Source organism: Capricornis sumatraensis, chromosome 4, assembly GCF_032405125.1.
Source record: "Capricornis sumatraensis isolate serow.1 chromosome 4, serow.2, whole genome shotgun sequence".
In the NCBI taxonomy this organism is placed as follows: Eukaryota; Metazoa; Chordata; class Mammalia; order Artiodactyla; family Bovidae; genus Capricornis; species Capricornis sumatraensis.
The window spans coordinates 152,330,246-152,344,593 of NC_091072.1; the positions used below are offsets into that span (position 1 = coordinate 152,330,246).

The 14,348-nt window shown below is 53.0% G+C and overlaps 1 protein-coding gene across 1 annotated transcript in view; it reads right to left on the reverse strand.

Annotated features, from left to right (window-relative positions):
• The window catches only part of CACNA2D4 (calcium voltage-gated channel auxiliary subunit alpha2delta 4), a 64,987-nt gene extending 55,583 nt beyond the window's left edge, over positions 1 to 9,404 (reverse strand). Inside the window, exons 1-6 of the mRNA XM_068971533.1 lie at positions 9,259 to 9,404; positions 7,586 to 7,667; positions 6,199 to 6,315; positions 4,576 to 4,635; positions 3,747 to 3,909; positions 3,435 to 3,566 (exon numbers count right to left, since the gene is read on the reverse strand). Of these exons, the coding sequence (XP_068827634.1) occupies positions 3,435 to 3,566; positions 3,747 to 3,909; positions 4,576 to 4,635; positions 6,199 to 6,315; positions 7,586 to 7,667; positions 9,259 to 9,404 (700 nt within the window). The remainder of the gene's footprint in view (positions 1 to 3,434; positions 3,567 to 3,746; positions 3,910 to 4,575; positions 4,636 to 6,198; positions 6,316 to 7,585; positions 7,668 to 9,258) is intronic.
• Between the last annotated feature and the right edge of the window lie 4,944 nt (positions 9,405 to 14,348).

Below are 14,348 nucleotides of genomic sequence, written 5' to 3' on the forward strand. Positions count from 1 at the left end.
ACCTCACTCAGCCAGGCTGCCCCAGAGCCCGGGGCTGGGTGCTGACCCCAGGATGGCCAGGACCCCTGGGGCAGGGCCAGCTGGGGATGTGGGCAGTGTGTGTGGGACCAGTCATCACACCCTGTAAACTGAGGGGGCAGCAAGGCAGGAGCAGCTGATGAATGGACACACCCTCAACCGCCCAGATCCAGAGCTGGGTTCATTTCACAGGTAGGACTCCCCAAACTCCTGAACTCCCAGTGCCCCAAGAGACATGGGCGAGGCCCGACAAATGTTCCTAAGTGGCTTCCCCACAGATGAAAACCCTGACTGCAAGCATGTGGACCTTGGACTAGTTGAAACCAGATATTCTTTTTCGTTTCCCTCCCTTTTTTTCCTTTTTCTTTCCCCCTTTTTCCTTTCTTATATATATATATATATATATTTTTTTTTTTTTTCCCCACACTGTACAACCCCCTTCAGGGCTCATAGCCCACAGGTATAGAGGGCAGGCCATATAAATTACACAGGTATAGTGGCTGCAGGCTGAAGTTGACTCTGGCATGAGCGCACCAGGAAGAAACTAGACTGGTGATGCTCAAAATCTCACTTGGATGCCAATCAATCTGAGACCTGAGCGGGAGATGAGTGGGCTCCCAGGGCCCCTTCCCAACGTGTCCTTTAACCCCCTTCCCTGAACGTCCTCGGGGAGCTGGAATCCCTTCCTGCCTTCACCCTGGTACACACAGTCCCTCTTCAATAAAGAGCTCTGCTTGCCTACATGTCTTGAGGGAGATATCTTCATTTCTATGGCCTTGCTTTCTTAGAATCTGGAAAGGCCCGGGAACACACATGAGATATTTGTATCAGATAACAGTAAAGGCATCTAATTTGGGGAGATTAAGAAGTCAGGGTGGGGGCAGAGATGTAAGAAGGAGAGTTCTCAGGTTCTTTTTTTATTGCGAAGAGGGTAAAATATGATTTAATTGTAAAACCTTGTGTTACACGTGCCTGATAAATCCCTGTTACACATTCAGGACTAATGACTAAATGGAAACAGGAATAAGTTCAGAAGTGATAGGGAAAAAAAAAAAAAGAATTGGAGGGGGAGAATTTATAAAAAAAAAGTAAATCATTAAAAAAGAAAGGAAGAAGCAAAAGGGAAACATAAAAATAGAAGGAGGAGGAGAAATCTAAAATATAAGATTGTAGCATGTCCAAATATATCAGTATAATACACGAAAATGCGCTTAACTCGCCAAGTAGTAACAGAGATTGTCAGTTTGAATAAAAATTGAAAAGCTATATGCTATTTTCAACAGATATGGCTAAAAAAAGTGACATAGAAGATTGGAAGTGAAAGGATGGAAAATATATAGATATCAGGCATATACCAACCAAGAGCACACTAATATCTCTATGAATATCATATGAAATAGACTTAAAAAGTGTGTTATAAAGGTTAATGAAGAGCAAGCAGATATTAAATCAGTAAAGGCATGGAAAATTTAAATAATACGACTGACAAGCTTCATCTAATGATGTGAGCAGAATTTCTACCCAACAATTAAGGCACTCATATTCTGCTCAAGCACATGTAGAATATTTACAACAGTTGATGACATATTAAGCTATGAAACTAGCTCCCAACTAATTTCATACAATCAGCACCGTATACACCGTGTTCTCTGGCTGCAAACAACTGAATCAGACCAGAAATGTATAATAAAAAGATAAAGCTACAATCCCCATATATTTGGAAATTATAAAACACATTGTTAAATTACTAAAGGTTCAAAGAAGAATTCACAGGGGAATTCAAAGATATTGAGAAGCAAACAACATTAAAACACTACTCTGACACCAAGAAGCACAGACAAAGACTTTTGCGGGTCAAAAGTCACAGTGAATAGAATGCAAAGGGAATCCATGGAATGCAAGGAAATAGCCAGACTGCAAAGAGAACCCAGCGACAAGAACAGCAAACAACCCAGGACAAAAATGGGCAAGCTTTGGGTCTGCAGACAAGTTGACGGCTCTGGGAGCCCCGATGCAGCAGGAATTCCACCCTGGGGAAGGCACGAGGGACATGGGAGGTGTCTTCAAGCATTTGAAGGACTGTTCCACAGAAGAGGGATGAACTTGCCCATTGAGGCGCCAGAGAGCAGAGAAGAACCAATGACTTGTTGTGGATTTGGGTAGAGACAGCAGTGTCCCTGGTGGCTTAGACGAAATCCACCATTTGATCCCTGAGTTGAGAAGATCCTCTGAAGAAGGGAATGGCAACCCACTCCAGTATTCTTGCCTGGAGAATCCCATGGACAGAGGAGCCTGGAGGCTACGGTCTAGGGGTTGCAAAGAATTGGACATGACTGAGAAACTAACACTTTCACACAATTTTTTCATGGGAGGGTCCACCCTGGGGAAGCCGTGAGCTCTGAGGTTGTTTTGTACTCCTCCTAAGAGAAACCCTGGGGGACATGGAACCATCCTCTACCCTCAGGACGGGCTGGGGCTGGGGACCTGGGAACCCTTGGCTGAAGTGCTTATACCTGGACGAACGTCTCCTTGAGCAACAAAATACAACCAAACTGTAGACTAAAAATAACCGCATGTGTGTGCAGTTGAGGCAAATTATGGACAACAAGATATAAAAATACCAGAAACACAACTGCCACTTCTGAAGAACTGGGAGCAAAAGCAGGGCACTGCTCATGTCCCCTGCACTCAACACCACCAAGGTGTGAGCAGACCACACAGGCACCCCTCCAGGCCAACCCTGGGACGCACCCCACTCCCCGACCCTGATCAAAGGAACCAGCTCATCACCCACGGGAGCCAGCAAGGGAACCCGCGTTTTGCTCTTGCTCCCCACTGTTATAGCAGGGGGCCCAACTTTAAAGGTTTGCCTGAATTTCTTATCTGTTTTCTAGTCAATTTCTATTGATTAAGGGAGTAACACTTGTCTCAGAAACAGGGCCATATCAAGGTTTTCTGGAGAGGGGGCTAAAGTAAGAGTGGGTGTGAGCTATGGAGGTGAATCCTTTTAAATGAGCAGTAACAGGAGGCAGAGCTCCTGGAGACCTTGCAGAGGGGCTTCTGTTTTCTGTTTGGTCAGTAGACCAGGGAGATTCCCCTACTGTCTGCTGGGCTGAACACCCAACAATTCAACCTCGTTCCCACTGTTGAGCATGGACTTTGCCCCATTTCTCCAGCGAGGAAGCAGCCTTCTGAAGGTCAGAACTGTTTGGCCCTCCTTTCCACCTCCCATATGCTTCTTGCAGGACCAGAGTCCAGGTGGGCATTGATTGGCTATTTACCGAGGGGTCCAACGGCATCGTTAGTTCATCCCTTCGTCAGTTATCACTTGAAAGTATGCTTCTTGGGTTGCAATGTCGCCTTGTTCCCAGAGACAGAGCCTAGAGGCCTGTGGAGATGCCTCATCGAGTCCTCACCTGGGTAGATGCGGAAGAACCCCGTAGAGCTGCCAAAGTACTGCCAGGTCAGCGTCGGGTCTCTCTGGAAGTTCTCCACGAAGACAGCGTTCAGAGCTTCGGACATGTAGATTCCATTCAAGATATCTGGGTCTGAAGGGTGAGATTGTGGGGAGAGGGGGCAAGAGATGAAATCAGTCTTCACCTGAACTTATGAGCACACACAAGCACACACTTGGAAGCACACTGCCGGCAGTGATGCCGTCCAGGCCGCACTCACTCTCCCCTGACCCGGGGGCCCCGTTTGCTCCCGGGGGGCAGTCTGGTGGGCACCTTTGTTGTAGACGTTGGTGGGCAGCTGCACGCTGCTCAGGGTGGTGTTCACCAGCAGGTTGCTGAAGTGTGCGTTGGCCTCTAGGAGGAACTCGGCTCCCAGCTCCACATATGCCCCGCTTGAGTCCTTCTCGTTGAGGAGGACGGAGTTGTAATAGTCGAACTAGGGTGACCGAGAGGGACAGGGGGTGAGAGAGGGTCAGACCGGAGGCTGAGGAGTCCAGCCACCACTGATTTGGGGCAAGTTCCAAACAGTTGGACCCGATGGTTGATTCTTCGGGTTTTGAAGTAAACTGTCTGGGTTGTGGCTTCAGTCTCCACTTTGCTTGGTGTGTGGACACAGCCAGTGTTGGGACAGACAGGCAGACACAGATTCAGGGGAGGTGGACAGATGGAGGTGCCCTCACCAGCACCCTGAGCTCTAACGGGAGTGGGAGGGCTCCTGGGACCCAGAACAGGGTCCCTGCAGGGGGTTTCCCTCTGAAGAGACAGCCTGCAGTCTGGCGCTCGACTGGGCTGCAAATGGCTCCTCAAGGACTCAGAGTGGTTCAGAACCAACCCTGCTGGTTCATACACACCTGTGCGGTTCAGAACCAGCCCTCACATTTATACACACCCGTGCAGTTCAGAACCAGCCCTGAAGGTTCGTTCACACCTGTGCGGTTCAGAACCAGCCTTCAGGTCCACACACACCAGCATGCATTGAAAGACGATGCTGGGCCTCTTCCCCCCACCCTCGCCCCATGTCCCGTCCTCAGGGGACCCGGCCTGAAGGGCTCCGGGACTTTAGCCGTCGTTCCTCCCAGGGCTGTGGGGCAGGAGGACTCACCACCAGGGACTCGTTGAATTCGTGGTTCAGGTCAGCCTCCTCGGCAGCCTCCACCAGATTCTGCAGCGGGGACACGGGGAGAGTGAATGGGGAAAGGAGACCAGGGGCCCCGTACGGTCCACTCCCAGGGGTCCACCCACGAGAACCGGGGACAGACACTCAGATCAGCGCCTGCACACGAACGTGCACAGCAGTGCTAGTCTCAGTGGCCAAAAGGCAGATGCAGGTCACAGGACAGGAAACCAGTCTGCAAGGCGACACACAGGGTCCTTTCAACTACGCAGTGTTCCGGGGAAGGTCAGACACAGAAGCCTGAGGACACAGCCCAAAGGTCAGCTGTGGCCAGGGGCAAGCAGGACCTTTCAAGGCAGTGAACCCACTCTGTGATCTATGGCAGTGGGTACAGGTCATTACATGTTCATCCAAACCCTTGGGATGCACACCCCCAAGAGTGAACCCTCAAGCAGACTATGGACTTCAGGTGACAATGACGTATCGGTGTCAGTTCGTTGATTGTACAAGTGTATCACCTGGTGGGAGTGTTGGTAGCTGGGAAGGCTGTGTTTGTGAGGGCAGAGGAGTAAATGGCAACTCTGTGCTTTCTTCACAATCTTGCTGTCAACCTAACACTGCTTTAAAAATTAAAGTCGTTGGGTTTTCCCTGGGGGTTTAGTCGTTAAGACTGCGCTTCCACTGCAAGGGGTTTGGGGTTGATCTCCAGTTGGGGAACTAAGAGCCCACATGCTTCATGGAGCAGCCAAAAATAAATAAATAAATAAAATATATTAAAAAAAAAAAAAGAGGAGTTCCCTGGTGATCCAGCGGTAAAGACCCCAAGCTTCCGGTGGAGGGGCCATGGGTTTGATCGCTGGTCAGGGAACTTGATCTCACATGCTGCAACTAAGACCCAGTGCAGCCAAACAAATAAACAAATAACTTAAAAAAAAGATAAAGGAAAAAAAAAAGGCGCAGTGAATAGAAGTAGAGACACAGCAGGGCATTTATTACCAGGAAGATGGGATTTTATATCATCTGCGACCCTCTGGGTCTCTGTTTATCCTCCTGTGAACTGGGCAGAGCAATCCTTGCTGCCCTGCACCCAACCCTCGTGTCTGAGGGCAAGATGAAGAAGTTCCATGGGGCAAAGCTTATTTAGTGCTGCTCTGCAGGAGATTCCCCATGGCACCCTCATGGAGGGTCTGTTTGGCTGTGACCCTGGAGGGAAGGGGGAGGGTGGGGAGGAAGAGGGGAGGAGGGGGAGGGGGTTCACTTCACAGGCAGTCAGTCACCCCGTGGCCCTCCCACCCTCCGCCCCCACCCACCATTCACTCAGTGGTAACTCCTGGGCCCTCATTCTGCACCCCGTTCCACTACTGAACCTGAGATCATGATGCAGGTCCTTCTTGACACCATGGGCTGACCCTCCAGCCCCGAACACTGTTCCCTAAGGCAGGGTACCCACCCCAGCCCTCCCCTCTCTCCTGTTGCCCCCACCCCACCTCCTCTTTGCAAGAGTCTGGTGGCTCACAGAGCTACGGGGCGGAAGGTGACGTGGGTGGGAGGGCCCAGGGCAGGTGTTCGGTGTCTAGGGTGGGTGGGCCCCCCAGCCCCCAGGCTGAGCACCTGGATAGCCTCCACTTTCCTTCGGAGCATGGTCTCCATGTCCTCCGAGAACTTCCTCACCAGCTCCAAGCCATCCACCTCCTTGATCTTCAGACTGGACTCCACATCCTTGTATTTCTGTTCCGGAGACACATGGAGACACACACCTGTTTTCTGGGACCCAGAAGTCCACCCGGATGGCTAGCAGCCTCTGCCCTCCCACTGGATGTTCACTCCGGGGCCAGGATGGCCCTGTCTCCTCCAAAACCTCCCCTGCAGATGACAAGTGACTTATCAGACGTCCTCTGATTCATATCTGTCAGAGGGAGAGGTTGAGGCCCAGAGAGGTCGTGAAACTCAACTGAGGTCACACAGCTGCTCAGGGGCTGGGCCTCCACATGCTGCCTCTAGGGATGGCTCTCAGGGGCTGCGAGGCTCGAGATCTTGGTGCCCAACCCCACACCCTGTGAGCCGCAGGGCTGGGCACTGCCTGACCCTCGGCCAGTGAGCCTGGGCGCTAAGAGGGCCGCTGAGTCACTGTCTGGGCCCTGGGAAGCCATCTGGGCACGAGTTACTTAGTTCCCCAAACTGCAGGTCCATGGCTTTCACCCCAAACAGCCACGTCTCCAGCTCCCTCACGAGTCAGAGGAAGGAGAAAATCGGAGGAAACTTGCTTGGCTGAGGGGCTGGTGTGGCGATGGGGAGAGTGAGGGGAGTCAGGGGGAGCTGGCATTGCTACCTGCCCAGGGCCAGGACAGCCGGAGGGGACAGGCATGACCTTAAAAGCCAAGGGCTCCTTCAGCAGTGCTTAGGAAAAAATCTGAAGCTGCAGAGGGGAGAAGATGGGGAACACGGACCCTCAGCCATGGGCAGTGGGACAGCAGCACCCTCCTTTGTGATGGTCTGGAAGTCGTGATGCCAAGGGGACTGGAGCTTAACGGGTCTAGTGAGAACCCGGCGGGTCATCTTTAATCGACAGAGCAGTGAACTACTCATGGGGGGGTTTGCCAGCTCCTGCCCAGGGGCCCTGAAGCTAGGACACCGTGGCAGGCAGGGTGGAGCACTGAGTAGGAGGCTCTCCGCTGGCCCCTGCCTGCTCGCCAGTGTGGGGCCTGCATCTGGCCCACCCACTCCCTCTCCCATTGGTCCCTCACCCTCACAACCTCTTGTTCCCGGATCCCATCTCAGGGTTGGCTTCCCGGCCCCTGAGCTGACATCCCACCAGCTTGCTCTGTGTCTTGGGCAAATCATTCCCCTCCCTGGGCCTCAGTTTCACCGTCTGAAATGGGGATTGGATTAGATGGTCCCCGGGGCCCTTCATAAGCACAGACATCCTGCTTCCCCACCAGGACGGAGTCCCTGGCTCTGATCATCTGGCTGACTGCCCAGCCGCCCTAGGTGGACTGACCTTCTGCAGCAGGAGGGAGCCCGAGTACTTGGTGACAGTGTCATATAGGTCCCGGCCAAAGGTGTCTGCCCACAGCTTCACTCTGCCGGACAGAAGGAGTACATGTGTGCGTGCACGCACGCACACACACATGCACGCACACATGAACACACACACATGCACACACACGGAGACACAAAGATGCACACACGTGCACACAGACAGATGCACACATGCATGTGCAGACACACATGTGCGTGTACACACGCGCACACACGTACACACACCCATTCACACACCCTTGCACACACACATGCATACACACACACGAAGACACAAAGATGCACACTCGCACACACATGTATACACGTATGCACACACACAGAGACAGATGCACACAGACGCATGTACATAGGAAGCCTGTGTCTGCACGCAGAGACACCCACTGATGCACATACACAAACCTGCACAATCATGCAGGGACACACATAACATAGACATACACGTAGACAGGGACACACACAGGCGCACACACACAATTACACACTGCCGTACACCCAGGAAAACACACCAACACAGTCCACCCCCTGTAGGGCAGGGATCCAGAGGACCCGTCAGGACTCAACAGTTACACGATGATCAGAACCCCTTGGCTAGGACCCCGCTGAGGGGCAGAGCTGACCACCCAGAGCCAAGCCCTAACCCCACACCCCGAGGGCTACAGAGAAGGGAGCGAGGCTGAGGGTGGGCAGGTTGGGCGGGAGACCCTGAGGACGTGCACAGATGCAGCTTCTCAGCCAGCTGTCCTCCAGCTGCCCCTTGCAGGTCACCCTGGGGCCACGACTCCTCTTCTAAAGGCTTGGTGGGGGGATGTGAGGCAGAGAGGCCAAACCTCTGAGCTGTGTCTGGGAGGCTGGGGCCGCAGGCAGGTGACAAAGTAGAGGTGGGACCCCCTCCATGGGGACAGTGGACCTCGAACCTCGTGCACGGCTCAGCCCCACACAAACCCCGGGCATCCTTGGGCTGCAGGGCCCCCTTCTGTAAGACCAAGGCTGACAGCAGTCTGACTCGTGCTGGGCTCAGGTGTGATGAACAGGTAGCCCCTTTAGTCCAGGATGCCCTGCACTCATCCCAGCTGGAACTGTATTTAACGGAGCCACCAGAACTAAGCACTAAAGACCAGACACCCCCAGGGAGCCACACAGTAGTTTATACACAGAATGACTGGAAGCTTCCCTGGAGCTGCTGTTAGTGACAGAATGTAGAACTGGGGCCAAGAGGGAGGCAGACAGGCATAAAAAGGGAATGGGGAACCCCCTTTACTCCCCCTGACTCCTGGCTGCACGAGCTGGTGGTCAGTTTAGGCCTGTTTACCCTCATAATGTTGAGATGTGGGTTTCCTGGCAAATCCTTGGGGGACCCTGATGGTCACTTCCAGCAACTCGGCTCCCACTCCAACCGCTCATCCTGCAATCGCCCCCAGGTGCTGAGGGTGCCAGGAGTTGTGGGGACCTCCATGATCAGGTCTGGGGAGGGGGTGGGGGTGGGGCCCTAAATGGCAGAGGTTTGGGAAAGAGAAGAGGTTCACAGGAGAAACGGATAGGGGGACTGGGAGGTGAGGACCGAGATGGGCCGGGGAGGGGAGGGGAGGGAGGAAGGGGTCTCTGGGGCAGGGGGCTGGCCTCGAGGCTTACGTTTCCACAGGGATCCTGACCTGCCCCTGTGCTGGGGGCAGGGATGTGCTGGACAGCAGGCACAGGAGGATCGCTGTCTTCCGCAGGGAGGCCCAGGCCACAGAGGTGGGGCTGGGGTCTGCATGGATGCTGGGAGGCCCGGGCATGGTCCCCCTTTGGGATGAGGCTGGGGAGCAGCCTCAGACCCTGAGCTCTGTCTGCCCAGACCCCTAGCACGGCCCCACACCTTCTGCTTCTGGGTCTGGACAAGCCTGTGGTTCCCCAGCTTCCAGTGGGGTCCTGGCTGCAGTGTCTGTGTGTGAGGAGGGGGCTCCCCTGTCTGTCCTGCAGAGGGGCAGCCCCACCTGAGCAGCAGGCTCCCAGGAGTGGGACTGACAGGAGAGGCTGGGACAGAATGAGCCAGTTAATCCGCCGGCCTCTTCTCTAATCCCCGCCCGGCAGCAGGAGGGTGGCGGCAGGGACCTCAGTGGGATTATCCTGGTTTCAGAAGTGGGGGCTGGCTCACCACGTGTGAGCCTCAGCCTCCCGTGTCACAGAGGCAGACCAGTCCCTGGACCCAGGAGACGATGCAGCGACCCTGACCCTGTGACGAATCTGCTCCTGAAACCTCTGAGCCATCCTGGGGTCCGTGTGAGTATCCCCATTTGCTCAGGGAGGTGAGGGGACAGGGTGTCTCTGCCTGGGCTCCCACGTCCAGCCTGCTGCCTTCGGCCAGGTCACAGGTAATGTCCACAGTCAGTGGCCCCAAGTGCCCCACACCTCACCTGGTTCTAGGTTGGGGACCCATTTTCTGGGAAGCTCCATCCCCCCCACCCCCACCGCCCTCCCCACCCCTTGCACAGATCCAGCCCCTAATGCTCGTCCAGCTGCTGCTGGTCAAGGACTACGTCCATCTGCATCTCAGGCCCTCTGTCTGACTTCCCCCCTCCTAGGTGGAGCTGGGGGCACTGTGGGCCACAGGGGTCCAGCCGAGAGGAAGCCGAGTGGGGGTACGAGTCTGGCTTGTGTAGTCTGGCTTGTTGTCTCCAGCCATCCCGGCAGGGTGGCTCCAGGGACACTTACCGCCTGCCCTCAGGGCTGCTGCCCCACAACAGGACCACCCCCCAGCAGCAGCGTGACCACCTCACAGCGTCCCCCACTAGCAGCGTGCGGGAGGGGAGGGAAACAAAACCGCAAGCTCATCTGCAGAAGATTCTACCCACAATGGAACAGAGTGGTCAGTGAGGGACCTGGTTCTCTCCAGGCCTGGTGCTCCTGTTAGGAAGCAGTTGACACTGATTGCCCATAATTATAAACATGACATATGCTGTCTTCTCTTCCGACAGGAATTACACACAACAGGATTTGATGAAAATTCTTGTCTCTGTGGGCCCAAACTGGCAATAGTGCCATATGAGGCCACATTCACCCCTGCCACCGTTCAGAGTGTTTCTTGGTTGATGCATCTTGTCCTGATCAAACTCACTGCTTCCTGCAAAACAGGGTGTGGGGCTGCCACAAAAGCAGAGAAACGCCCGGAGAAGCAAGGGTTCCCAAGACAAACTCCTGGGCATCTCTGGTGGGGAGTCAGTGCTGTGTGTCAGGAGGGGCAGTGATCGCTACCGATGCTGGAATTTAGCTCCTAGGAATGCTGGGTTTCAGGGGAATTCTGCATACTCTTCATGTTGAATCATAACAAATTTAGAAAAAATGCCACAGATGGGTATTGGTCAATTAGCAAATAAAAAGAATCTGTGACTTTTCCAGGTTTTGTGATTTTTGTGGTATTCACCCACTTCTTAAAGTTTGTCATTTGGAGTGATTCTCATTTTATTTTTAATTTAATTTTTTGGTTTTTTTTTCAGTTAAAAAATTAAAGTATAGTTGATTTATAACGTCTCAGGTGTATAGCAAAGTGATTCAGTTATGCATACACATAGACCACTATTTTTGGATTCTTTTCCATTATAGGTTATTACAAGATATTGAATATATTTCCCTGTGCTACACAGTAGGGCCTGGTTTATCTATTTTATATATAGTAGTGTTTGTCTGTTAATCCTAAACTGCTAATTACTCCCTCCCCCAGACACTGTTATTTTAAATAAACGCTCCCTTTTGTGCCTCCCTCTGCACCCGTGTTCCGTGTGTGCTGTGGGTGACCCCCAACGTGACGTGAGCCATGACCCCCCCGGCCTGCCCCATCCAGTTCTGGTACCTGCTCACTGTGGCCGCTGCCTGACTCTGACGCTCTGAGCCCTGCAGCTGTTAGCAAGTCCTGTCCACATCACAGACGCGGGGGTGACTTGGTTCCCCAGCCCCTCAGATCTGCTGGGAAGCCCACAGACTTCTTGCAAAGAAGCAGGCTGACGGTGGGGTAAAGCACTGGGTGTGCCCCCACAGGCTGTGCAAAGAAACACGCCTTTCCAGCCTCTCTGAGACACAGCTCGCTGTGCACACGTTGTCCACTCTGGTCCGCTCCAGCTATGGGCCCCCTTACTGCACCACTTGTGACTCCCCAGGGCTGCAGGGGCTCGGTGGGGAAGGCAGAGGGCTTCAGAGTTGAGTGCTTCAGAGGGGGCATTTCTTAGCAGGAATAAAATGACCAGAGCAATAGCTAAGGGCATTACCAAACTCAGAGAGGCCTCTGACCTTCAGACCTCAGGGCTCAGCCCTCAGCTGTTGGGCAGGAAGGAGGGAACTTACATTTGGCTTTATTCTTACATCCAGCTTTTATTCCCACAAGGGGAAGAGTATTTCAGTCTTTCATCTCAACTTCCCTACATTTAACCCTCTTTTCTAGGGAATCTTCCTGGGGTCAGCCCTCCACCATACCCTGGAGATGTGAGGCACAGATTGGAAGGAAGGGTGGACATGATGCTTGAGATAAATACTTAGAGTCTATCCAGGGACCCTGGTCTCAAAGCCACCACTCGGCTGAGTGCCGTCATGTCTAAGTGAAGTATTTAGCAGCATAGTATAGATAGAAGAGACATTTATTCTCTCCTTGTGGTGGGAAGAAGGTAGGGAGCAATTTTAGGGAAATCCTCCATAGTGAAAGGGACATTTGAATTGGGCTTTGAAGGATGAACAGGAGTTCACCAGTTGGAGACTCTTGAAGGGACAGAACAGATAGGATAGGAGAAACAGAAGGAGCAAAAGCAGGGAACCATGGGTATATAATGCTGTAAACACTTTTTGGTAAGTAGTGAGACTCTCATTGTTTATTACTGCAAAGTTATACTTAGCGGCTTAAAAATAAAAGCAATTATCTGTTTAGCTCCTGAGTGTGTGTTTTGGGCAAGGCTCCACAGAAAAGGCTCATTGGTATCCCACGTGGTGTCAGCTTGGGCAGCTCAGTGGGGGCTGGCGGGTCCACCTACAGGAGGGTTTGCTCACACGTTCCACAGGTCGCTGCTGGCTGTTGGCTAGGACCTCAGCAGGGGCTGAGGCTGGGAGACCTGCTTCCCCTCCTCATGGGCTGCTTGATTTTCCTACAGCACAGTGGCTGGACTCCGGGTTTCTTTGGAAAAGAAACTTTCCTCCAATCACCCCATCGTGAGTGCAGGGCCTCTGACAGCGAGACTCTGCCCTCACACCCATTCAGTCCATTTCTAACCCAGAAACGGAGTCCTTTTACTTTTTTGTTTTAAATATTTATTTATTTCTTGGCCACGTCTTCTGGCATGCGGGATCTTAGTTCCCCAACCAGGGATTGAACCTGTGTCCCCTGCAGTGGAAACGCAGACTCTTAACCACTGGACCACCAGGGAGGTCCATGGAAGCCATCTGAAAACGTAAGTCAGACCATGTCACTCTGCTCAGAGGACCCAGCAGCTGCCCACCTCAATGAGAGTAAAAGCCAGCGCTTGTTCCACAGTCCCAGGCCCATCACAAGCTGACCCAGCTTCCTCCCAGGCCCGTATCTTGCCAGCTGCTGCACCACAGGCCCACAGCGGCTCCACGGGGGCCTGAGCCCCCTTCGTGGCCCTGCTTGGCCTCTGCCCCTGTTTCTATTGGGCAAGCCCTGGAAGGGGGGGATGGCAACTGAATTGACTTGGAAAGAGTTTATTAAAGGGACTATTTACAATTAAAAGACGCTTGCTCCTTGGAAGAAAAGCTATGACAAACCTAGAGAGCGGTTAAAAAGCAGAGATGTCACTTTGGCAACAAAGTCTGAATAGTCAAAGCTATGGCTTTTCCAGCAGTCAGGTATGGATATGAGAGCTGGACCATAAAGAAGGCTGAGCACCGAAGAATTGATGCTTTCGAATTGCGGTTCTGGGGAGGACTCTTGAGAGTCCCTTGGACAGCAAGGAGATCAAATCAGTCCATCCTAAAGAAAATCAACTCTGAATATTCATTGGAAGGACTGGTGCTAAAGTGGAAGCTCCAATACTTTGGCCACTTGATGTGAAGAGCCGACTCACTGGAAAAGCCCCTGATGCTGGGAAAGATTGAAGGCAGGAGGAGAAAGCGACAGAGGTTGGATGGCATCACTGACTCGACGGACATGAGTTTGAGCAAGCTCTGGGAGATGGTGAAGGACAGGGAAGCCTGGTGTGCTGCAGTCCATGGGGTCAAAAAGAGTTAGACACGACTAAGCAACTGAACAACAACAACAGCATTTACAAAGAGGGGAATAGGGTGCTGGGGAAACCTCAGGCACTGCAGTCACGCCAGCAGGACACAGCGGAGGCTGCGAGCCTGGATGGACTGAGCTGTCACTCAGAGCAGCTTCAGCCACAATCACCACGAGCTGCAGGGCCAGGTGCCCAGCAACAGATGATGCGCAAACAGAGCAGTCTGTGCACACAGGGGGACGTGGCTCAGCCTTGAGGAAGGAAGCTCTGGCACCTGCCGCGCCATGGAGGGGACTTGAGGACACTGCATCAGTGAAATAAGCCAGACAGAGAGGGATGTGTACTGTGTGATTCCGCTTGTAAGAGATCCCTGGAGGAGTCAGAGTCATAGAGACAGAAAGTAGAAGGGTGATACCAGGGGCTGGGGGGTTAGTGTTGGTGAGGGCGGTGTTTCAGTTCTGCAAGACACAGAGTTCTGGAGATGCTTGTATGGTGGTATGAATGTCTGTGTGTGTATGTGTGTGTGTG